Source organism: Crocodylus porosus, unplaced genomic scaffold (assembly GCF_001723895.1).
Source record: "Crocodylus porosus isolate Cpor-Errol unplaced genomic scaffold, CroPor_comp1, whole genome shotgun sequence".
NCBI lineage: Eukaryota > Metazoa > Chordata > Crocodylia > Crocodylidae > Crocodylus > Crocodylus porosus.
The window spans coordinates 63346769-63368932 of NW_017728907.1; the positions used below are offsets into that span (position 1 = coordinate 63346769).

The 22164-nt window shown below is 41.2% G+C and overlaps 1 protein-coding gene across 3 annotated transcripts in view; it reads left to right on the forward strand.

Annotated features, from left to right (window-relative positions):
- The window catches only part of LRRC7 (leucine rich repeat containing 7), a 220369-nt gene that overhangs the window by 45179 nt on the left and 153026 nt on the right, over positions 1-22164 (forward strand). For all 3 annotated transcript variants that reach the window (XM_019531612.1, XM_019531613.1, XM_019531611.1), the window contains exon 5: positions 7595-7651. In XM_019531612.1, coding sequence (XP_019387157.1) covers positions 7595-7651 — 57 coding nt within the window. The remainder of the gene's footprint in view (positions 1-7594; positions 7652-22164) is intronic.

The window sequence follows — 22164 nt, forward strand, 5'->3', positions numbered from 1 at the left end:
CTAGGAGTTGGAACCAACTTCCAAGGGAAGTGGTGCTGGCTCCTACCCTGGGGGTCTTTAAGAAGAGGCTTGATGCCTACCTGGCTGCAGTTTTTGAGCCCAGTTTTTGTCCTGCCCAGGCGGGGGGGGTCAGACTTGAAGATCTATGAGGTCCCTTCCGACCCTACTTCTATGATTCTATAAGCTGAGGTCCTCTCTCCAGAGACCTTCCCATTTAATTCCAGCAGCAGCACTGTCCCAGTCCAGTCAAAATCCCCAGTCTTGGCCACAGCCAACATCCACTGCTTCTGTGGAAGGCAGAAAAAAACCCAAAAGAAGAGTCTAACACCTGTAGAAACAGGAGGAGGAAAAAAAAATCCTTCTCATCTCTCAAATGGCAATCAGCAAAGCCTAGGAGAATGGGGAAGACATTCTGCTCTGCAACTTGAGGGCAGCAAACATAGCTCTACGCATCACATACCCTCTTACTTGGCAGTCTTTCTGTATCCCCACCGTGAATCTTATATCAGTTTGTTTCATCTTCTTTCATTACCAAACCAGCCATGGAGCTCTGCTTCACCCCACTGCTGCTGAGCACAGTCATTTCACAACATCCACCTGCTTAGGCTACAGAACTCCTCTCATTATCTCCCAGCAGTCTGTGTTTGGGGAGGCTCCTGGGCTTCCAACTGTCATCCTCCACAGAGTGCTCCAGACATAGCTACTCATAGATCATCCCTAATTAATACTTATTCAACCCTTAAAAAGCTCCAGTGAAGAAGATTCCATGACTTAGGCAATCTATTACACTGCCTCACTGTTCTTGCAGTGAAGTTTCCCCTGATGCTTAATCTAAGCCTACTTTGCTACAGATTCAAGTCATTGTCTGTGCTCTGCTCTCTGCAGCAAGAGAGAAAAAGTGTTCTCTTTTCTTTATGGCAATCCTGCAGATATTTGAAGACAGCTATCATGTCCCACTTTTTTTGCAAAATGAACATGACTATATTTTTATCCTCTCCTCCTATGGCTTGCCTTCATGTCCTGTTGTCACATAACTCTAGACCCTCTCTGACTTCTTCATATCCTTCCTAAAATGTGGAACCTAAAATTACACATAATACTTTAGATGAGGCCTAACCAGTGTCAGATAAGGAGGCACTGTCAGTTCCTGTGTCTTGCACGTAATGCTGCTATTGTTGCAGCTGAAAAACGTATATGACTTTCATGCAGCAGCATTACACTGGAGACTCATTGGCTAGGCACAGAAGTTACACATAAACCAGTATATGTGCTTGGAAACTAGTTCAAATCTGTAACACAACAGAAGTTCAGTACCCATAAACCCCTTTCAAAATGGGTGAAACTGGTTGAAGATAAATGTGGATGGATGTAGTATCAGACTTAAATGATTTTAGTTAAACCAGTTTATTGAACTTCTGTCCCAGATTCCCTCCAGATTCAAGTTAACTCACAGTCTTCCAGCATCCCCAGAATGCTTTGCACCTCCCCCAAAAATCCCCCTCTCAGGGTGGGCGGGCTAGCTTTGGCCCAAGTTGTCTGCTTCAGCCAAACAGGGAGGTATGCTCTAGTGCCTCCCCCCCCACCCCCCAAACTTCTGGCCAGGGCCAGCGCAGGCATGTGGTTGCATTTCTGGAATCAAAAGTGAATATCTGTTCATTTGCTTAGCAGCAGGTATCCTGGTTTTCTCTGTTTAAAAATTGCAAATTATATAGATATGAGTTGAATACAATATTTTATTGATATATTTACAATTTTAAAGCAATTAGGAAGCCTACCAGTGCCTCAATCACTATGATAAAATACATTTTATTTACTTATACATTTTGGTATTTGATTTTGGATATTATCGTGGAAAATCAGGGTTTCCCCTGCCCCCTTTGCTCACCAGGACACAGGTCCTGGCCCCTCACTCCCAAGCCACATCCCTCCAGCCCTGCTGGTACCCTTTATTTCCCATCGACAGTCCTCCCATCCCTGCTGATGCCCCTCAGTCCCCACCCACAGCCCTCTGCCAGGGCTATGGGGCCAGGGACTTGGGTCCAGAATCCCCTGCTCCCTGCAGCAGCTCCTGTGCCCATGGCAGGTAGGTGGCTGCTGTGATGCAGCAAACACAGAGCCTGGCTCTCTCCGCCGTGGGTGGCACAGTGGGAGTGGAGCCTGTGGGGGGCAGGTAGGTGCAAACAGCCTGCTGTGGGCTTTGGCTCCGTGCCCTGCTCCCCTCCCCCTAGGGGTTTCACAGCCCAGCAGGCAGGACTGTGCTGCCACCCCTGCTTCTGCTTGGTGGGCAGAAGGTGCCTCACCAGGGCAGCATTGGGCTTGCAGTGGTGGCACTGAGTTTACCTGCCTGGCCCTGCTCTCCCTGCTGTACCAGGTCCTGAGCTGAGCTGTGGAGGTCCCTGGGGGGAGGGCAGCAGGGTGGGAAGCCTGAGCACATAGTAAGCAGCATCCACCCTCCCCCTCCCCATGCAAAAATCCCCAGCTGCACTCACCCCCACCCCATAGGCTCCCATACCCACCCACCCAGGACAGCATGCAGTGGTGGGGAACCAGCCTCTTCCCTGCCCCCTGGACGAGCCACCTGCAGCCCCATCCTGCTCCCTGCCCAGGCCCTGCAGCCACACGTTCTGGCCCCAGGCCCCAAGCCTCGTGCACTGCCTAGGCTGGGCAGCAGCCCCAGCCCCAGCTCCAGCCCTGCACAACTCCCTCTTTGTGGGGACTTCAATCCCCCCCTCATCCCCTGGGAGCTGCTTTCCAGGCTGCCTGGTGGTCATATGCATGTGTGAGTGCACACATGCACATAGCACTCCGTGCCTCACCACCCTCTTCCCACTTCCCCCAGTCCCTTGTGGGCTGGAACTCTGCAAATAATTTTTCCAAAAGTGGAAAATCTGTGTTTCTCCATTAAAATGTAATATTCGCATTTTTCTCAGTTAAAAGGGAAAATCCATGTGTTTTTTCCATGGGAAATGGAAAACCTGGATCCCTGCTTATCAGTTCAATCTATGCATCTTAGCCTGACCTGCAAAGATTGAATCCATTCAGTCTGGGGCTTTTTGACTGTCTATACTAAGTCACAGAATCTGTGATCTTCCAAGACTCCTAGATCCTTCTCTGCTGTGCTGCCATGCAGCCAGTTTTTGATTATTCTTCCCAGGGTGTAGCACCTGACACTTTCACAGATTCACAGAAGTTTAGGGCTGGCAGGGACCTCATTAGATCATCAGGTTCAGCTCCCTTGCTCAGGAAAGACTGCCGGGGTCAAATGACCTCAGCAAGGTGTGCATCCAGTCTCCTTCTGAACCACCCACACTGGGAGTCTATTCCAAAGTCTGGTAACGCAAACTGTAAAGAAGTTTTTCCTTATATCCAGTCTGAACCCTTCTGCTAGGAGTTTATGACAATTACTCCTGGTTTTCCCCTGGGGCACTTTGGTGAATAGCTGTTTGTACATCCCCTGATACTCATCCCTGATATATTAGTAAGCTGCCACCAAATTCCCTCAAAGTCTTCTCTTTTCTAGGCTGAAAAGTCCCATATCTGTCAGCCTTTCCTCATATGGCTTGCTCTTTGGGTCTCTAATCATACTTGATCTTCTCTGGACTGTCTTGAGCTTCTCCACATCCTTCTTGAAGTGTGGCACCTGAACTTGACACAGTACTCCAGCTGTGGCTTCACCAGTGCTGAGTAGACTGGGAATATAACTTCCTTAGTTTTGTTTGAGATGCATGCCAGCATATGGTTTGCTCAGCTAACTGTAGCATCACACTGGTGGTTGATATTCATTTTATAGTCAATTATGACCCCCAGGTCCCTTTTGGACATGGTGCTAGGTAGCATAGCACCACTGAGCCTGTAAGTGTGTTGTGGGTTTTTCCTCCCCAGATGGAGCACTTTATGCTTCTCTGTGTTGAACAGCATCTAGTTATGGTCTGTCCATGCAACTAATCTGTCCAGGAAGAATAACTATTCTCCAGCTTGTCAGAGCTGGATCTAGCCCGGCTTGCCAATCAATCAAAATACTTCCGAATTGAACTCCTACTCTCTGATGTATTCACAGTCTTCTAGTTTTGTGTTGTCTGCAGATTTGCTCAAGAAATTCTCTATTCCAGCATTCAAATCATTAATAACCACATTGAATAGCATCAGGCTCAGGACAGATCTTGTGGGACTCCACTTGAAACCTCCTGCTGTTTTGACACGGATCCACTTATAACCATTATTTGCTTGTGGCTATTGAGCCAGTTGTCTATCCACATTTATAGTAGTTTTGTTTAGTCCACATTTCTCCAATCTATTTAGGAGACAATCTTGGGGGACCTTGTCAAAAGCCTTACTGAAGAGCAGATACACTAAATCTGCTGCATTCCCTTTATCCCCCGCAAACCAGTTATGTTGTTAAAGGAGGAGATCAAATTTGTTTGACATGGTTTGTTCTTAGTTAATCTTCTGCTAAGAGCTCACCCTGGCTATTTAACAGTTTCTCTGGTCTTTCTTTTCTGGCCAGCATATTTAGAGATCCTCTTCTTGTCTTTAACTTTTCTCACTTAATGGATTTCATTTTGTATCTTTACCTTCCTGATTTTGTATGGGAATAGTTATGCTTCCTCAGTTACCTGCCCTTCTTTCCATTACCCTTCTTTCCATCTTTCCATCATGCTTTCCTTTTGGTACATACAGCATTTATTTTTTTTCTAGCTGTTTCTGTACCCTGCCCATCATCTCTTGTGAAACAATATTACCAGTTCCTGAGCATTCTCGAAGAGCACTCAAATGTAAAACTATCATCCAGAGATTTTTTTTCCTTTCTTGTTTTCTCCACAAATATATAATTTCCTTCATAAAGTTGCAGTGGTTTCAGAAAATATATTGATTTAGGATCATAGAGCAGAAACGAGCTTTTAGACTTACTGCCCTTAGTTTCTTGAAGTTGGAGGCAAACACATTGCATAGTTCCTTTTATAAATATATCATGCTCTGTCTTAATAGTAGGTCAGTGCTTTGCTCCTGCTATTCCTATTGGAAGGCTGTTCCAGAACCTTACTGTCCCATTGGCTATAAACCTTATAACTTCAATCCCAAATTTATTCAAGGGTGGCTTATACCCATTTGTTTTTTTTGCCAGCATTGTCCTTGATCTTAAACACTTCTTTTCATGACCTTGATGCTTATTTAATGGAGGTATTTATAGACTGAAATCATATCTCCTTTGCATTTTTGTTTTACTGTACTAAACAAGCCAAGCTCTTTCAATTTATTCTTAGAGGGTGTGGACAGAGGTTAAAATTGAAATGCTTCAAATGCCAAAAGTAACTGAAGCACTCCAGAATAGTACCTCTGAAATATGGTGCTTTAAGTTGTTCACTTTTTTCATTACTTGTGTACAGTGACAGGGTTTGTCTGGTATAACATGCCATGTTGCATTTTATTTGCTGTTTATCAAAGTGTTTTTAATTATCCTTTTCTTCAAAATTTTGTTCAAAAGTCTTGGTAGACATATTAAAAATATTTGCTACAAGACCTGCTATTTCAGTTTCCAGGTCTTTCAGAATACTGAGATAAACATTATTAATTTCCCCTGACTTGACTGTATTAAGCTCTTTGAGTTTGATACTGTCTTATTTGTGGTCATTTCCATTTCCATAACCTCATTGCTGTTAGCTGTCCTGCCTATGTCCCATGGTCAACTTCATTATCGTTGCTAAGAATTGATACAAAGTATTCCTTTAGTTTTGTGACCATAACTTAAGTATCCTTAAACTCTACAGTTTGCCCAGGGGTGGGCAAAATGGCGGATATAGCTGGCAGCCGGACTTCATTTCCCAGCAGCTCCTGCATGCGCCACTCCCAGCTGGTCTCCATAGAGACCTCGGAAGTGGTGGAACTGTGATAGGGCTCTCCATGGAGACCAGCTCAGAGTGGCATGGGCAGGGCACGCGGCTGAGTGGGGAACTGTGCCAGGGCCAGGGCCAGGGCCATGGCCGGGATCTTGCAGTGGTGACAACATGGGGCCAGGGCCAGGGCCAGGACAGATCTGTAATCCACTGCCTGCATGCATCTGCCCGTGGAACATGTGCTTGTCGCAGGAGTGCGTGAGCAATAGAACATGTCTGTGCCCTGCCCCTGCCTCCCTCCCTCCCCCCAGGATCCTGGCATCTCCCTGACCCTGCCCGTCCATCTTGTTCTTGGTTGCAGTCCCATCCCAGTCACCCAGCCACATGGGTCCCACTCCCAGTGGTGGGTGTGGGGTGGACAGGTTAGGGTGCTCGGGCAGCAGGGCCAAAAGGAACTGCTGCTATTGGGGCTGCTGGGAGATGGAGTCAGCTGTGCACCAGACTTTGCCCACCTCTGCTCTGCACCATCCTCATTATATATAGCGCCCCTAGTTCTTGTTTCCTTGTTTTCTTTTTATTCATTATGGTTGAAGATTCTCTTGCTGCTCATTTCCATATAATTTGCAAGGTCTAACTCTGGCAATTCTAACTTTATTCCTAATTTGACCTTCCAGAAACAGGGATTTTTTTTTCTGATTTTTTTTTTTCTTCTGTTCCTTGAAGGCTCTCCATTTACTCTTAGTATTCTTTTTGAAATGGTTATGCTTCTAGGGCTGGAAAGTTTACTAGAAGTTTTTTTCACCTATTTAAAATTTGGATTTCTGAGAGTATTAGCTCCAGATTTCATACTCCAGATATTCTTCAAGCAGTGCTGTAGGAATTGAGTCTGGAGGACAGAATTATGGTAATCTCATTGCTCCTACAAACTCATGATCTGAGATTAAAGTACATAGGAATAATGTGATTGAAAGTTTGCTGAAATCAGTTGAAAGTCCCTGTTGCTATATGCTGCAACAGCCCCATAAAGATAAGCATTCTTGAGTTCTTCATCTCATGTTTTGTGTTCCTTCATTATACCTGTTTCCCATATCTAAAATTTACTTTTCTACCTCAAAGGATTCTATGAGAATTCCTTAGTTAATTATTTGTGCAATGGATTGTAGTTGCTGTAGTGTATTTATCTCTAATTCAGCAAAAATCCGTAAAAACATGCCTAAATGTAAATCAGTGGGTAATCTGTGTGTCCACCTAATGAGTCTTTTGTTCACAGAAGCAAACTAAATTGAGTTGTCCAAGAACATGTAAAATGTCACATGCTTATTAAGTACTTTAATATATTTTTAAATATTTTAACCCCCATATTTGGTAATCAAGATTTTCCAGAGCAAAACCTCTGTTTGCCAACAGTCAGGGCTGGTGCAGCTTGAGCTGAAGTTGATTATTATTATAGAACTGGAAATATCAAAGTAAATTAAGCTTAATTTTGTTTGCTTTTTTGAATAACCAGCAAAATTATTCCCAGCAACTAACACATAACAGTGCTCTGTGGTAAAAACTGACCAGATACATAAACTATAATTCAATGCAAGTATAAAGCTATTATTTTATATAAAGTTTCTTGTAATATACTCACCCCTTAGTGTCTGAGTATTAAATGGCATTTTTGTGTTGAAATAAACCATTATGTGATAACATTTATTGGCTTAAGAATAATTTTCTAATGTGAATGTATTAATTTTGTTGTTTTATATCAATATTTCTAGACTTGTCAAATTACGTATCTTGGAGTTGAGAGAAAATCACTTGAAAACTCTACCAAAGTAAGTGACAACATATTTTAACTAAACTCTGACCTGAAGCTTCCAAAGAATGTAAAATATTTCCATTAAAAATTATTAAATGTAGTGCTATACAAGTTAATTCTTCTGTTGTTGAAAGTAACTCTATTTACACTAGAAATTGTGCATGCAAAGTGTAAGCAAGTTAGATATGGAGGGAGATAGGCAAAGTATTACGCCACAAATAAATGTAAAAAACCTATTATACTTAAATTTAAGGTTAAAAAAAAATCCCCAACTTGTGAATTGGGCAGGTGAAGGTTACAAAAGTTGGGGCAAACAATTAATAAACTTAGAAAAATTACTAAGTACTAAATAACAACCCTTTATTTAGAACAGAACTAACTATTCAGCGGTTTGTTGAAAACCCAGTATGAAGCAAACCTTAACTAATGTTCCATTGCGTGTTACTTAATTTATTTTACTGGGAGCACCTTTAAAAAGAAATAAGCATCAAAATATCTTGTGCACATTAGACATTGTGCTGTCAGATATCTGAATTCAGGTCCCATTGTTTTAGCACACATGCATCTGAGGAATGAAGCTGTCCCTGATGTTCGTAAAGTTTTGCTTTTTCTTAAAGATTAAACAAATTTTTAACATTAGTTGGCAGGGGTAATTTTCTGATACAAACCTTGTATTTCTACTGTTCTTAATATTAGTGAACTTACATGAAAGAAAGTTGTTACACATCCACTGAGAAAGCTTTACAATATGGGTCCTGTCCAGCAGAACATGTGTGCTGTAATCTCCTATCTCCTAAAAAGCTATTTTCATATATAAAATATATTGCTCATATACCCTAACAACCTAGCAGAAGTCAGTGCTTGTACTAGAGAATAAAAGAAAACCTAGATTCTTAACAATTGGGAGAGGCCTATGAGCAAGTCCTTGTAAACATGCTACATAATCAGCAAGCATTTTATGCTTTCAGTTACTAATGACAAATTCATGCAACATCCAGAGAATTTGCACTGTACTATATCTAGTTTTTTATATTTCATATCCATTACCATAGCTCCTTTATGTCTTGCACATTTAAATTAGTTGCAAATCATAGGCTTCCTTAGGCAATATTTTCACAGCCAAAATACCCATTGAGGTCACTGGGTGTTTTGGATGTGCTCAAAATGGAGGATCAGAGTTGCACAATAGACCTGTTGCTATAAAATGTATATTTATATGTTTGGCCCATCATAATCTCTATGATGTCAATGAGAGTTTTGCCATGGACTTCAGTGGCAGCAGGATTTGGCATAGGTGTGTTTATTTGTATTTTGTGGTGCTCAGCAAACAAATGTATATTTTGACAACTGATCTGTTTAGAAGATTCATAGCAATGTAGTAGTTTGTGTTTTCAAGAACTAATATTAAAGTTTCAAAACGATGTAGCAAGAACATTCTTCAGGGTGTGTGTGATTTTTTTTTCCCTCCCCCCTTATTGTGTATTTTGTCAGTAAGTCAATTGCTTTGTAAACAGAATGCACTTTTCTATGAATACTGCATTGCCTTCCATAACCAATAAAGAAATTCTTTGCATGCCTGTATGCCTTCTGCTTTTTGCTACAGCAGAAAGCTTTGATATACACTGCTAAGCCATAGTAGATATAAAAGTATTTCTTCATGTGAATTATTTTCTTAGAAATTGTTAGCTATATCTAATGAAAGAGCACTGTTATGACATGAAATTCACTTTTGATAAAGGGGCTGACAGAAGGCTTTTTATATTGAGGCAGTATGTAGGATGGCCATGCAAGTGTTCTTGTACCCGGTCTTTGTGCCACAGAAGAGTTCTCTATGCAAGCAAAGGAGATTCTCGAGTGCGATTGATGGACTATAGCTAACACACAGGGTTAGAGGAGCAGCACAGCAACTTCTTACCCTGCTGCCAGGTTGGGCAATGAACTTTGCCGCATGATTGCAATAACACTTTTCTCCAATTGCTTAAATGGGTGCTTTAAATCTGTACGAGTATAGAGCAGGAGTGGCCAACCTGTGGCACACATGCTACAGGTGGCAGAGGCAGCCTGTGTGTGGAATGCAGAAGATCAGGGAGGGGTCGAGCAGCACAGTTGGAAATGGGGTTGGAAACAGAAGGCAGAGCAGCAGGTCAAGCAGGAAGGGGGATTGGCAATAAGGAAGGGTGCGGCGCTCATTTGTGGTGCACATGCCAAAAAGATTGGCTCTCACAGATATAGAGACTAACCATTAAAGCAGTGAGCCTTGGCATGGTGAGTTGGATATAGAATTGTATGTGGGGAGCTTGGGTAGTTTTGGGAGGAGGCAGCAGTGGCTTTTCTGGTGTTCCAATTTAAATGAAGGTCAGTATCATTACAGATCTATATTAAAAACATGTAAAAATGCCATCCAGTTGACTATTAAATCTCACTTTATTTGGCCAATAAAAACAGTATTATTCTCACAAGTATAGAGTGTAAATAAGCCCATTTCTGTCAGTTATTCTGCATACTTCATACCTTTTAATATATTTTTGATAAATGGTACAAAGGTGGTCTAGATCTGACAAATATGAACTCAAAATGCATACGTTCTCATTTTGAAATTTGGGGACATCATCAAGTAAGGGAATCTGTTTGTAAATGGAAATTATTCTAAATGTTCTAATATAAAGAAATGAGGGCTAGAGACAGAAGTTACATATAAACCAGTTTAAGTGATCAGAAACTGGTTTAAACTTGTAATAGAACATAAGTTCAGTGATCATAAACAAGTTTCAAAATGGCTGAAACTGTTTTAAGATGAACCTAGTTGAATGTAGTATCAGACTTAACTGATTTGGGTCAAACCACTTTATAGAACTTCTGTCTCAGACCCCTTCCTGGTTTAAGTTAAATCAGAGTCCCCCAGCATCCCAGCATGTTTTTCAGCCCTGGCCTGGGCTGGCATGGGCCGTCTGCTCTAGAGAGCAGGACTGGGCTCATCCCTCTTCTCCCTAGCTGGAGCTCCAGCTGCCTGAGAAGGGCGGTAGGGGACTGCAGCTGGGAGACAGCAGTGTCTGCCTGGCTTCCCCCTGCCCCACCCTCCCCTTGCTTGATACTCAAGCAAGAATCCTGCCTTTTCCACAGCAGGAACCCCAGCAACATAGACCCTAGCCAGCATCTGGCCACACCACCCCCATGCTAGTTAATGCTGAGAGGTGTCTGGTTGTGTGTTTCCAATTTCACTGGAACAAAGGCAGACAGGATAGTGTCCACTTAGGGCTTTTCTGAACTAATCAGCAGGTCAACTGGTAGCGTCCCTCCATTCCTTCCTTGGAAAAAGCTGTTTAAGAAACGCTTGAACTAATGAGAGAGGCTTTGTTTTCTTGATGGGCTGATAAGCTGCTTGCTGGCTTGCTTGCATCAAAGGCTGCAATCTGTCAGTGTTCAAGAGGGGACAGAGAGGTGTGAGAAATGACTTGGCTTGCAATGCATGGAATCTGTGAGTGTCTCTCAGACAGTACGAAGAAGCAGGGAAAGGGAGATTGAAAAGCTCAGTATCATCAACAGATGCATTCACTCCACACAAGCAGTCTTCCCTGCCCTCCTTTGCCTCAGAATGCTAGCTGGGGGCCTGAGTCTGGCAGCACTACTTGCCCTTTGAGCAGTGAGCTGAAAAAAGTCTGGCAAGGGATGCTTCCCCCTCCCCCTCCAGGGACACCCTGGCAGGCCAGGGTGGGGTTTAAAGTACTCCCTATTCAGAGCATCCTGCTAGAGCCTGGCCACGCCCCCACTCAGCTCAGCATTGTTGAAGGGAATGGAGGGCTGCTTTAATGCCCTCTGGCTTCTAGCCTGACCCACTGCAGGCATGTGCCTGCATTTCCTGAATCAAAAGTGAATGTCTGTTGACTTGCAAATCAGTTCAAGCTCTGCAGGTTAGACTAACCTGCAAAGATTGAATCAATTCAGGCTCAGGCTTTCTGAATGTCTGTCCCTAGCTGAAAAGGAGAGAGATCAAATAGTTCAACTTAAAAATACAGGGTTTAATATATTCTTTAACCTTTCTACTTGACCATTAAATCAGCTTTAAATCTGCCTTTAAATCAGCTTCTATTGTTTCCATGACTACATTTTTTTTCTATTTTCATATTGAATATAATTAGAAAAATGAGAAGAGTATAAATTATTTTCAGATTTTTGTATTCATTCTGCCAATCTTTCCTGATATTTTAAAGGAAATACTTTGCTTCTTGGCATAAACTAGTATTAAGAATTTAAATATTTTTTACATTTATTATGCTAGTTCAGTGTTCAAAATTAAATATTATATATCCATGGTAACTGATTTAAAGATGTACTAATTTATTTGCAATTACTCTTGTTAAGTAGACTGTAATTTGCTGAATGGCAACTTTCTATATAAGTAATAAATCTCCATCTTATCTATATAATGCTTTTTACCTAAGAAAAAAATGCAAAGCTTTCATTTTCTCTGTTACCTCCTTATCTGAAAAGGACAAAAGGTACCCAAATGTGCATTCAGGCATTCCATTCTGTTGCCAGACAGTTTTATGACACAGATATTAGTGATGCATTGTTCAGTAATGGTTTTAAAGATTTTCCTGAATCTTTTTTGATAAGCATATGGAATGGTCAGAAAAATATATTGGTGCTCTATTGTATGCAGACAAGGACTTATCTTGCTTTTAAAATGATAGTGTTTGGTTGCTCTTCCTTTCATTTTCAATAGTTTCTCTGTCTGAAAGCATTAAAAATTAAATTTTTAAAATTGAAAATTTAAGAAGCTAAATTTAAAAACTATAAACTTTTTCCTGGTTTAATTAGTTTGACCTGTGCTGTTATACAAACATACTGAATGAATTTGTACTAGTCCATATTTTTTAGCATTATTCTTACTGTAAATTAGTTGCTTCTTTTGTTACTTTTCAGTATATTCAGTTATTAATGTTTCTGTTTCCTATCATGACCTTTCCAGTATTTGACAATAACTAGAGATTGGAAACCTTATAGGATTCTTTGACCAGTGCTAAAGATTACTCCTAATATGTTGTTAACAACTTAACCTTATAGGTGGTGAAACTACAAAAGTATATTTTTCCTCTATTATGTCTGTTGAATATTTACAAGCTTCTGATCTATAATTATGAAAGCAATTCGCTAGGTATGAGCAACATTACATGCGAGATCACAGGACAATTTTTGGCTTAACGTCTCCTCCCCTCCCCCAGAAGACAGTGACATCTTGTGTCTACTGGTGCAAGATTATAATTTATTGCAATTGTTGTGAAAATATTGTAGTAACCCTTAAAAGTATGCTAGGCAGTGGCAAACAGTGACTCAAACAGCAACTCATGTTGTACATTCAAGGTAGTGGCTAACAAAAACATGGCTCCTGGTTTCCCTTATTTTGCCAAATCTGCTTAGAATATTTGGTTAGTGATTTGGTCTCAGCTTTTATTTATTTGATTAATTTACCCTTGCTTTGTCAACTCCACACTCGACTACACCGGTGAGAATTTGATCCTATCACTGAAAACCTTCAGAAGCTTCAGCTAAAGGAAATGTGTCCATCGTGAACTGCATTGGTTTCTCATCTTATAATCAATACAATGCAAGGCATTTGTTACATAAAGTTGATATAGTTTGGAACCCTGCTGTCCAAGCACAGTCTCTCTTCATACATACCAGCATACCAGTTAAGGTCAACGAAGATGCATTTATTCTTGATGACAGTAGACACTGCTATAATTTTAATGGTGGTTCCTTATTATGAAACTCATTCCTTTTAGTGATTTTCCAGAGACTAAGTTTGCTCTCATTTTAAAAGCAGTGCAGTTACTCTTTTTTGATCAAATGTTTACCTATTGATCTTTTCCTGTAGTGAATACCAGCATGTGGTTGGCAGTGGTGCTGTTTGTGCTTTTTGTTGTAGAAAGCTAATTGTAATTTGATTTTGGATTTTGCTTATTTGAATCAAACTGTTAGAGACTTATTCACCGATATTGTTAAGTTGCATAACCGATGTACCTGTGCAGCAATATGAGAGCGTGCACCTTTTTCAAGCCTCCAGCTGCTAGTGAACATGGTATAACTTACTTGGGGGAACTGATGGGAGATTAGTGGGACAGAATGTCTTGGCAAAAGAACATGGATATCCACAAATGTGATATATCCTCATATAGAAATAATGACTGGTAAAAGAAAGCAAAACAAAGCAAAAAATACACTTCTCTCTAGCTCTTTTACTTCGAATGATATGTAAACAAAGATGACATCCTGATTTTAGTGGGAGTGCTCCCATACCAAGTAACTGCTAGCTTTGGAATAAATTATTTGAAATTCTTACAAAAGAGGTTACCTGCCTCTTGAAAATGTCAGGACTAGTTTGATAATAGTAGAGTAGTTAAATATGCTCACAGTTCCATTGACTCAATGAGTAAGTACTACACAGCACGACCAAAGGTTGCAGAATTGACCCAGTGTTGTAGTAGTAATTTCATATTGTTTTCCATTGCTCTGAGACATCATTGTAGGAAATTATTTCATTACTATAATAAATCCACTGTGTTTCTTAAAGAGAGAGAAGTCTGTCTGTCTTTTCTTTTGCTAGATATATCTCTAATAGCTCACATTATTAATAGTAAATACCTATAGCTTTATATAAACACATTACATATTTTGAACTGGATGGTCTGGATTGAACTGATAATTTTCCATTGTTCCATATAGTATAGTATTTTGCATTCTTTTGTAAATGAAACATATCTAAAAGTGAAATGATAGCATTACAATTAAAGAAGATATGTAAATGCCATTTTAGAATTCTCCCTTATTCCTGCTCTTTAAACATGTATAAATGAGAATTTTAAGAAGTATACAGTCAGAATGTATATAATAATATATTTGCATAAATAAAATAAGATATATAAAAATATAAATTCTAGGTTCATTATATGTATATGAATCTGTATATATATGATGAAATTAGATTTTATATTATTAGTAATTAAGTATTATAAAATGTCATACTTATTCCCTTTTCAAGTACTCAATATCCTATAATCCTATAATTTGCAGTCTTTTCTTCAAGGTTTCTAAGACAAATGGATCTGTAGCTTTATTGTTTTATTATATATAGATATATACAGTTTAACTATATGCTTCTTAGGATTCCAACTGTATTGGAACACAGTTTAATTTCTGGTTGTAGATACATGTGTAGCTTTGCAAAAATGGCTACTACTGGCAGATAACATATGCTATATACTATTATTTCACTTCCTTCCTCTTTGTTAACTTATTATTTAAATATTTGGTGCACCTAAAACTTTTTTTTTCAACTGGCCCTGTAACATGGTTCTCATGCAATTAATTTTATAACCAAAAGAAATATATTTTTTACTTCAGTACATTTTTTCAATCAAATCTTAGAAAATCTTTAAAAAACATGGCTCTTAAAAATTAGTTTGATTTTTTTTTTCTAGGCTGTGATTAGCATACAAAGTCTTGCTGATCACTGTTAATATTTTTCTGTCCTCTCTAATAGACACACAATGATTTTTTTTTCAAATTTATCATGAAAATAATACATTTAAATTTGCTGCACATATTCTTAGTATAGCCAAGCAATTTGCTAGATGTTGGCATTTTAGATTAATTACTTCTTAATTTTTTCAAATTACATGTAAATTAAAGCTGGTTTTAGATATTGTAAATTGTTAATCAGTACGAAGACGGATTTAGAAGACTAGAGCGTATGTGATTACAAAACTTTAACCTCAACCCTAGGTTTAAGGCACTGGCCCTCACTCAGTAGTTAACACATAGAAACTCAGTAACGAGTTACTAGAGGTATTTGTCTGTATTAGCACACACTGCATAGTATTGTGAAATACAACATGCACTCCTTTATATCATGACCTTTCCCTCACTGCTTAATTTGGAGATACTACCAACAGTGTGGGCTCCAGCCTTAAAAGTCCTGTGTACGAGATGGCTGTTTATGCCCAGCAACTGTTTGGGGATGCAAAGTACATGCGTTTTTCACTCTATTCCCCTTCTGATGCCACCTGTATCTGGATGTTGCATTTTTTACTTGACTGTTTGCTAAAATTATAGAAATATGTGAAATCTAAGAGTATAATAGAGGAAGGACAGTAGTAATAAAGTACTTTGTCTTATTCAAAGAAATCTATTTGATCCGATTCCTGCCATATATAACTAGTGAAGCAGGATGTTGGCTGTTTTATTTAAACATGTGTATGTGCCTACCTATGTATGCGTGTAAAACTGGAAGGTTCTGAAACATATGTATACATAATTATCAAGTTTTTTTTCACATTTTTAACCTGTGTAAATACATATTCCTGGTTTATCCTCTTTTTTCATTTCCCCATTCCTGTAGTATCTGCCTGGAGCATTTTTCATTTTAGGTTGTAAGCACACTGGAACTGTATAATTGTCTAGTGCAGGGATTGTCAACCAGGGGTACTTGGCAAGGCCCTATGTGGGTACATGCAGGTGGGTCGGGATGAAGTGCTGCCACCCTTCACCCAGCACCACCATCTCCCAGGAGCAGGGCTGGGAGGTGGGGGCAAGAGCAGTGGTGCCCCTCTGCAGGCTGCACAGGTGCCACCTGACTGGCCAAATGCAGGGGGGAGATGTTCTCATGCGGCAGCTGCCACCGCCACCCACTACCCTGCACTGCCGCTGCTCTGTATCCAGCTGCGTGCCACCCTCCTTCCCCTCGCTCCATATCTGGCCACCAGAGGTACACTTATTAAAAAAGGTTGAAAACTAAGGGTTTGTGAAAGGGGCCGTATTGGATTCAGATTTGGCTGGAATCAGGAACAGTGATTCGATTCATTGATTTGGATCACTGTCCCTGATTTGATTCATCCGAATCTGAAGAGTCAATGCTGCTTCAGAGAATCAGTGATTTGGCCATAGACACAGCTTTAAATATTTTTTCTATATACCTCGAGGTATCAGGTACAGCTCGTGGATGCTGCTATGCTGGGGCAGATGGAGCACCCCACAGGAGCATGGGGTGGGGGTGGGCCCTGTGTGCTCGATGGCAAATCCGGAAGTGGACCAGAAGTACTTTTGGTCCACTTCCGGGTCCACTGACAAGCACGTGGGCCCTCCCCCCACACCTCTTGGCTCAGCAATCAGCTGTGGGGGGACCCCAGGTTCCCCCCAGAACCAGGAGGCACCAGTTACCACGCCAGTGGGGGCACGGGGGAGCCCCCAGTGTGGTCCCGACGGATCCAGAAATGGACTGAACGTGCTTCTTGTCCACTTCCGGGTGTGCTGCCGAGCACGCTGGGGACCCCCGCCCCCCACCTCGTGCTCCTGTGGAATGCTTCATCCACCCCACCATCTCAGCATTCATGAGCCGCCTGGTACCTAGAGGTATGTAGAAAAAACATTTAAAGCTGTGTCTATGTCTGAATCATCCAGTCTTTTTGAATTGATTCGGAGGGTTCCGATTCAGTTCAGAGAGATTAAAGCGTCTCCTGATTAGATCTGGATTCAGAGATTCGGCCACTGAAATGAACCAAATCTCCACCAAATCAAATCAGTGACCAAAGCTTTGCACAGCCCTACTGAAAACCCCTGGTCTAGTGTAAGGAACAATGGGGCTTGCTTCTTACAGAAATAGTATTTAATAATAATTTTGAAAAGGGTACAACCTGTATGTGCTCGTATTTTTAGAAGCCATTTACCAAATACCAGAATTAAAAAAAATAAAAACTTAAAAATAGGACTGAACCTACACCGCTAATTCAGGTAAAACTCCAGCTTCATCATAAGGGTCAGCCCTTTTATGACTGATTGCAAATATAGGGCACATTGCTATCAAAACTCCAGTTGTGGAATTCCTGACTAGAGCATATGGATCTTACCATGACTCTGAAATGTGGGTGATTAGTTCAACATCTGTGGTGCACAGGACATTTAATAAATTGAATTTGAGAATCTCTGATATAATATGCATCTCTAATGTTTTCCATAGTTTTGGGAGTAGAATTACTTGATGTGTCTTGTCTAAGGTTTTAGATTTTAAATGTATATGTAAATTGATGTTTGCCTCTTTGTGTTACTATATGTTAATATATAAGATTCAATATTTTTAAAAAATTGCCAGTATGTCTGCATAATTATTTCAGTATATGCCATGTAATGTTAATTATAGGTACAAATATTTAAATAATGATGATGTTTGTATTATTGATCAACTTCTACACTATGTGGTGTTAACTTTATTGTATATAGCCATAACTGCAGTGATCCTAGACTACAGATTAAGGATAGGTACCTTAAAAAAAGACCTGTTTTCTGGACATTTGGTGTTAATAAGATAATTAGAGAGGGTGGGACAGTTTCCAAATTTGGATCAGTTTGCTTCTGAAGGAAAACAAAAGGATTTGAATATAAACTAGGTATATGCTCTCAGTATAGAAAAAAGACTCTTGTGGAAAATACCATAGCAAAACAGAAATGTAATGTTATTAGCCCAGTGATCAGCAATCCCTGGCATGTGTGCCAGAGCATGGCACATGAAGCCATTTTGCACAGTATGCCACTGCTAACCTAGGCTCTGGGCAGCTGCTGCCAGCCGTGGAGCCTGGGCTGCTCCCAGCAGCCAGCAAGGAGGCTGCAAGCCCTGCTGCAAGCAGCCTGTGCTCCATGGCTAGCAGTGGCTATTGAGAGCCTGGGCTGACTGCAGGGGTGGTGCCAGCCTCTTCCCAGTGTGGGTCCTGAGGCAGAGCGGGGCAGGCTCAGCTGTGTGAGGTGGGCGGCAGCAGCCTGGGCAGTGCTGGGAGGGGTGGGTTCAGCTGTGCAGGGCAGGTGGCAGTGGCCCAGGTGGCACGGGAAGGGGTAGACTCAGCTGCACGGGGCAGGGGATGGCAGCCCGGGCGGTGCTTTAGAGGTGGCTATGTTGGGGGGCTAAGGCAAATTTTGTTAAGTATCCTGTGATGGATCTGTAAGAGCCACCCCTCTGCATTGGGCTCCAGAGCCCCAGCTGGACTTTGTGGTAGCAGCAGCTGCACACGCCCATCTGCATGGATGGTGGGGGTGGGGCCTGAAGTAGTGCAACCCCAGGCCCAGAGCCTCAGCATCAGCTTCATGTGCACCTCAGGTGGGGAAGGGGGCCTGAGGCAGCGCACACCTGCATGCCTTCAGGTGGATGCAGAGGAGGGGCCAGGGTTGCATTGCCCCAGCCCCGCCCCTTCCCTGTTCCTCAGAATGGGGGGTGGGGGGAGGGGCTGCGAGTGTGCTGCCTCAGGCATCTTCCTTGCTGTCCTCCCTGAGGGGTGTGTGCAGCCACCGCTGGCACAAAGCCCGGCTAGGGCTCTGGAGCTTGGTGCACAGGGGTGGTGCTGGGGTGGGTGGCTTGGGGCAACTATACCCACCCCAAAATTTGCCTTAGCTCTTCCATAGCTACTCCTCAAGCACCGCCCAGGCCACTGTCACCGGTCCCATGCAGCTGAGCCCAGCCTTCCCAGGAACACCCAGGCCATGTGGCACAGCTGAGCCCTCCCCACTCTTGCCCCGGTGGTTGGGTGCTTTTCTCTTTTCTCCTCTTTTTTTCTCCCTCCTTTTCTTCTATTCCTTCTTTTTTTCTCTCCCTTTCTCTCTCCTTTTTCTCCCTTTTTTCTTTTGTCTATCTCTCTTCTTTCCTTTCTTTTTTCTTTCTTTCCCTCGTTCTCTCTATTTTTTCTTTTCCCTCTCTCATCTCTCCTGTTTCTGTCCTTTTTCTCTCTCTTTCTCTCTATCTCCTTTTTCTCTTCTTTCTCTTTTTTTTTTCTCTCTGTCTCATCACAACATGTTTAACAAAAAACCCCCACAACAACAAAGGTAATATATGAAGTTTTATTTATTGTCACCAGGTTTAAATTTTTTAGAAACCTGGTATTTAGTTTTGAATAAGCAACATTTATGATTGTTAAGTATATTAATGTGCAGTGCACCCTGCCATGTACCCACTGGTCCAGTTTTTCTACCTTACACAGTAAACATTGCAATTTTTTCAGCACTGGCCAAAAATGTAGCGTACCCCTGAGTTAGTCACTTCCAGAATTACTATTGAATATTCTTTTATAGCCATTTTTCCAAAGCCTTTATCATACCCTGTCTTGTGCATTGATGTAAGAGACTACTGTGATTTAAGGGATCCTCTGATTCCCTTGGCTAGTGAGCCATAACATTTTTGTTTCTCTAACAGAAGGTGCAGGAAGTAGATGGCTCCTTTAGGGACTTCTTACATGTTACACTTAGCACATACTAACTGCACTTAAACACTGTTAGCATGCTAATATTCAAGCAGTAAAGCACATGCTAAGTGCCATTGTAGTGTAGTAAAGTTAGGCTTTTTCCAGCAAGGAGTATCTTCCCTAGCATTATTACCTAGCAGAACGCTACAGTGCAGTGAGGGATGGGAGCCTGACAAAACTGTTTATGGTCTTTCCAGCCTCTTTATTGCACTAGAGGCTTGAACTGGCAAGGCTCCAGTGCCATCAGGAGGTTGGGAGCCTGACAGCTGTTTGCCAGGCTCCTCTCTCCCTCTGCTGCCTGAGGTCTTGCCAGTTCAAGTCTCTAGTACAGGGGCTAGGAGCTACATTCATTAATGTGCAACTGCTCAGAAAACTTTCTACATCGTATTAATACTTACTATAATCTAAATATAATATACTAATTGTAGCATGTCAAAGGCCCTTATCCTGCCTTCCTAATGTACCTGATGGCATATTTATATCAGCATATTAAGGTGGGTAGGGGGTGGCAGGTATGGTTGTTACTTCTTGGAGTAGCAGGGTGTCGCTGAGAGAAAATGACACACAGGGTCAAAAAGTCCTTCTTGGGATGCTTCATGAGCAGTTAAGTGATGTGCTGGGCCTTGCTAGAGTCCAGATCGCAAACTGATGTAAACCTAAATGTAGATTAATAGATTTCCCCATCTTTCTTTGTCATAACTTTTCAATCATAAAAATACAAAATTTAGAGATTCAAAGATCTACATTGGTATACTCTATTTTTTTCAACCTAAAACCTTATAAAACTTCGAGATACTTGTGTCCAGAGACTGCAGTTGCCGTGCTTTCCCACTCAGTCTCCCCTAGTTCTCCAAATAGAAGTGGGAGAGATTTTTACAGCTGGAATAAAAATAAATCTTCAGAGCCCACAAGTACTTTTATACATGCTCCAAAGGTGGGGAAATGGTGCTTTAATTAGGGCAGCTCCAAGAGCCACTCTAATAAAAATGATGCTGTATCTCCTTTATCACCATCCTCATGCTTGAAAATGGCTCATTCAATGAGCTTTAGCTCAAGCGGCCCCACCGCTATTTTCAAGCAGGGGGATGCTGATGCAGGAGCCGCTGCTGGAGCATGGCAATTGCTGCGCTCCAACTCCAGCAGACTCAGTTTATCCAGACTGCTCCAACGCAGTGGAATTCCAGGGTGTCAGAGCAGCCTCTGCACTCATGCATCACACCCATAGTGTTCAGTTTATCGGTCTGGATTCTTGTAGAAACTCATTGAATTGTCTGTTTCCAGGAGAAATCTTGTCCTGAATATTCATTATTTATTGTAATATCAGTGTGAACAGACCTACTAATCCTAAATTGAGAGTTGCGGCGGGGGAGAGGGCAGCATTAATATCCTGGATAATTTCTGAGCGGAATTTTCAGGGTTTCCCATCTCATGAAATAATCTGCAAGATTATACCCTTGAGTTTGTCAGAGCTGAACAGCCACAATACTCACTGTTTACTATGATAGAAATCTTGAAGATTTCTGAGCAAGAAAAAAATACCTTTCCCAGGTTTCAAGGGAATCATTCAGATAGACAAATAATATTTAGTTTTGAAGAGCAGTGGATTAAAGGAGTAAAAAATACAACTGTAAACAAATAGGGAGTCCTTAATAATAATGTCTGGAAATAGACGTTAGTATTAACTTATGAGGAAGTACTCTTATTTCTCTTACTCATCATAGTCTCACTACATCATATTTAAAGCCTACCACTGCTTTCATAGTCCTGGCTCTGGGAATTACCATTGATGTGGTTTCCTGTTTTTAATGCTTTTAGGAACAGTGTTGAATTGAGACATTATGAAAGGGGCAGGTTAAAAACACAAAGCAATTAGAAAATAACAGTGAGAGGAGCTAAATTATGCTGAGGAATGGAGTAATAAGAATGGAATGAAATTTAATAGAACAGTGTGCAATATGCCAAAGGAATAACAATAATTTCTGCTCTCAGAAGAGGAGTAATCTGTTAGAAATGACAAAGTAGGATAAAAACTGAGGATGGTCAGTCAGTTTGCTAATGAGCCACCTTTATCATATGTCCTTGAGAAAAGAAAACCATGAAAAGTATCAGGTGAGGTATTTGCAATAGATTTAAGGAACTATTAATACCACAACACACTGATAAGACATTTGAATACTATGTTCTGGGTACTTACATTCAAGAGAGATGAACTCAGACTGGAACAGATGCAAAAAAGTAGCATAATCAGGAAAAT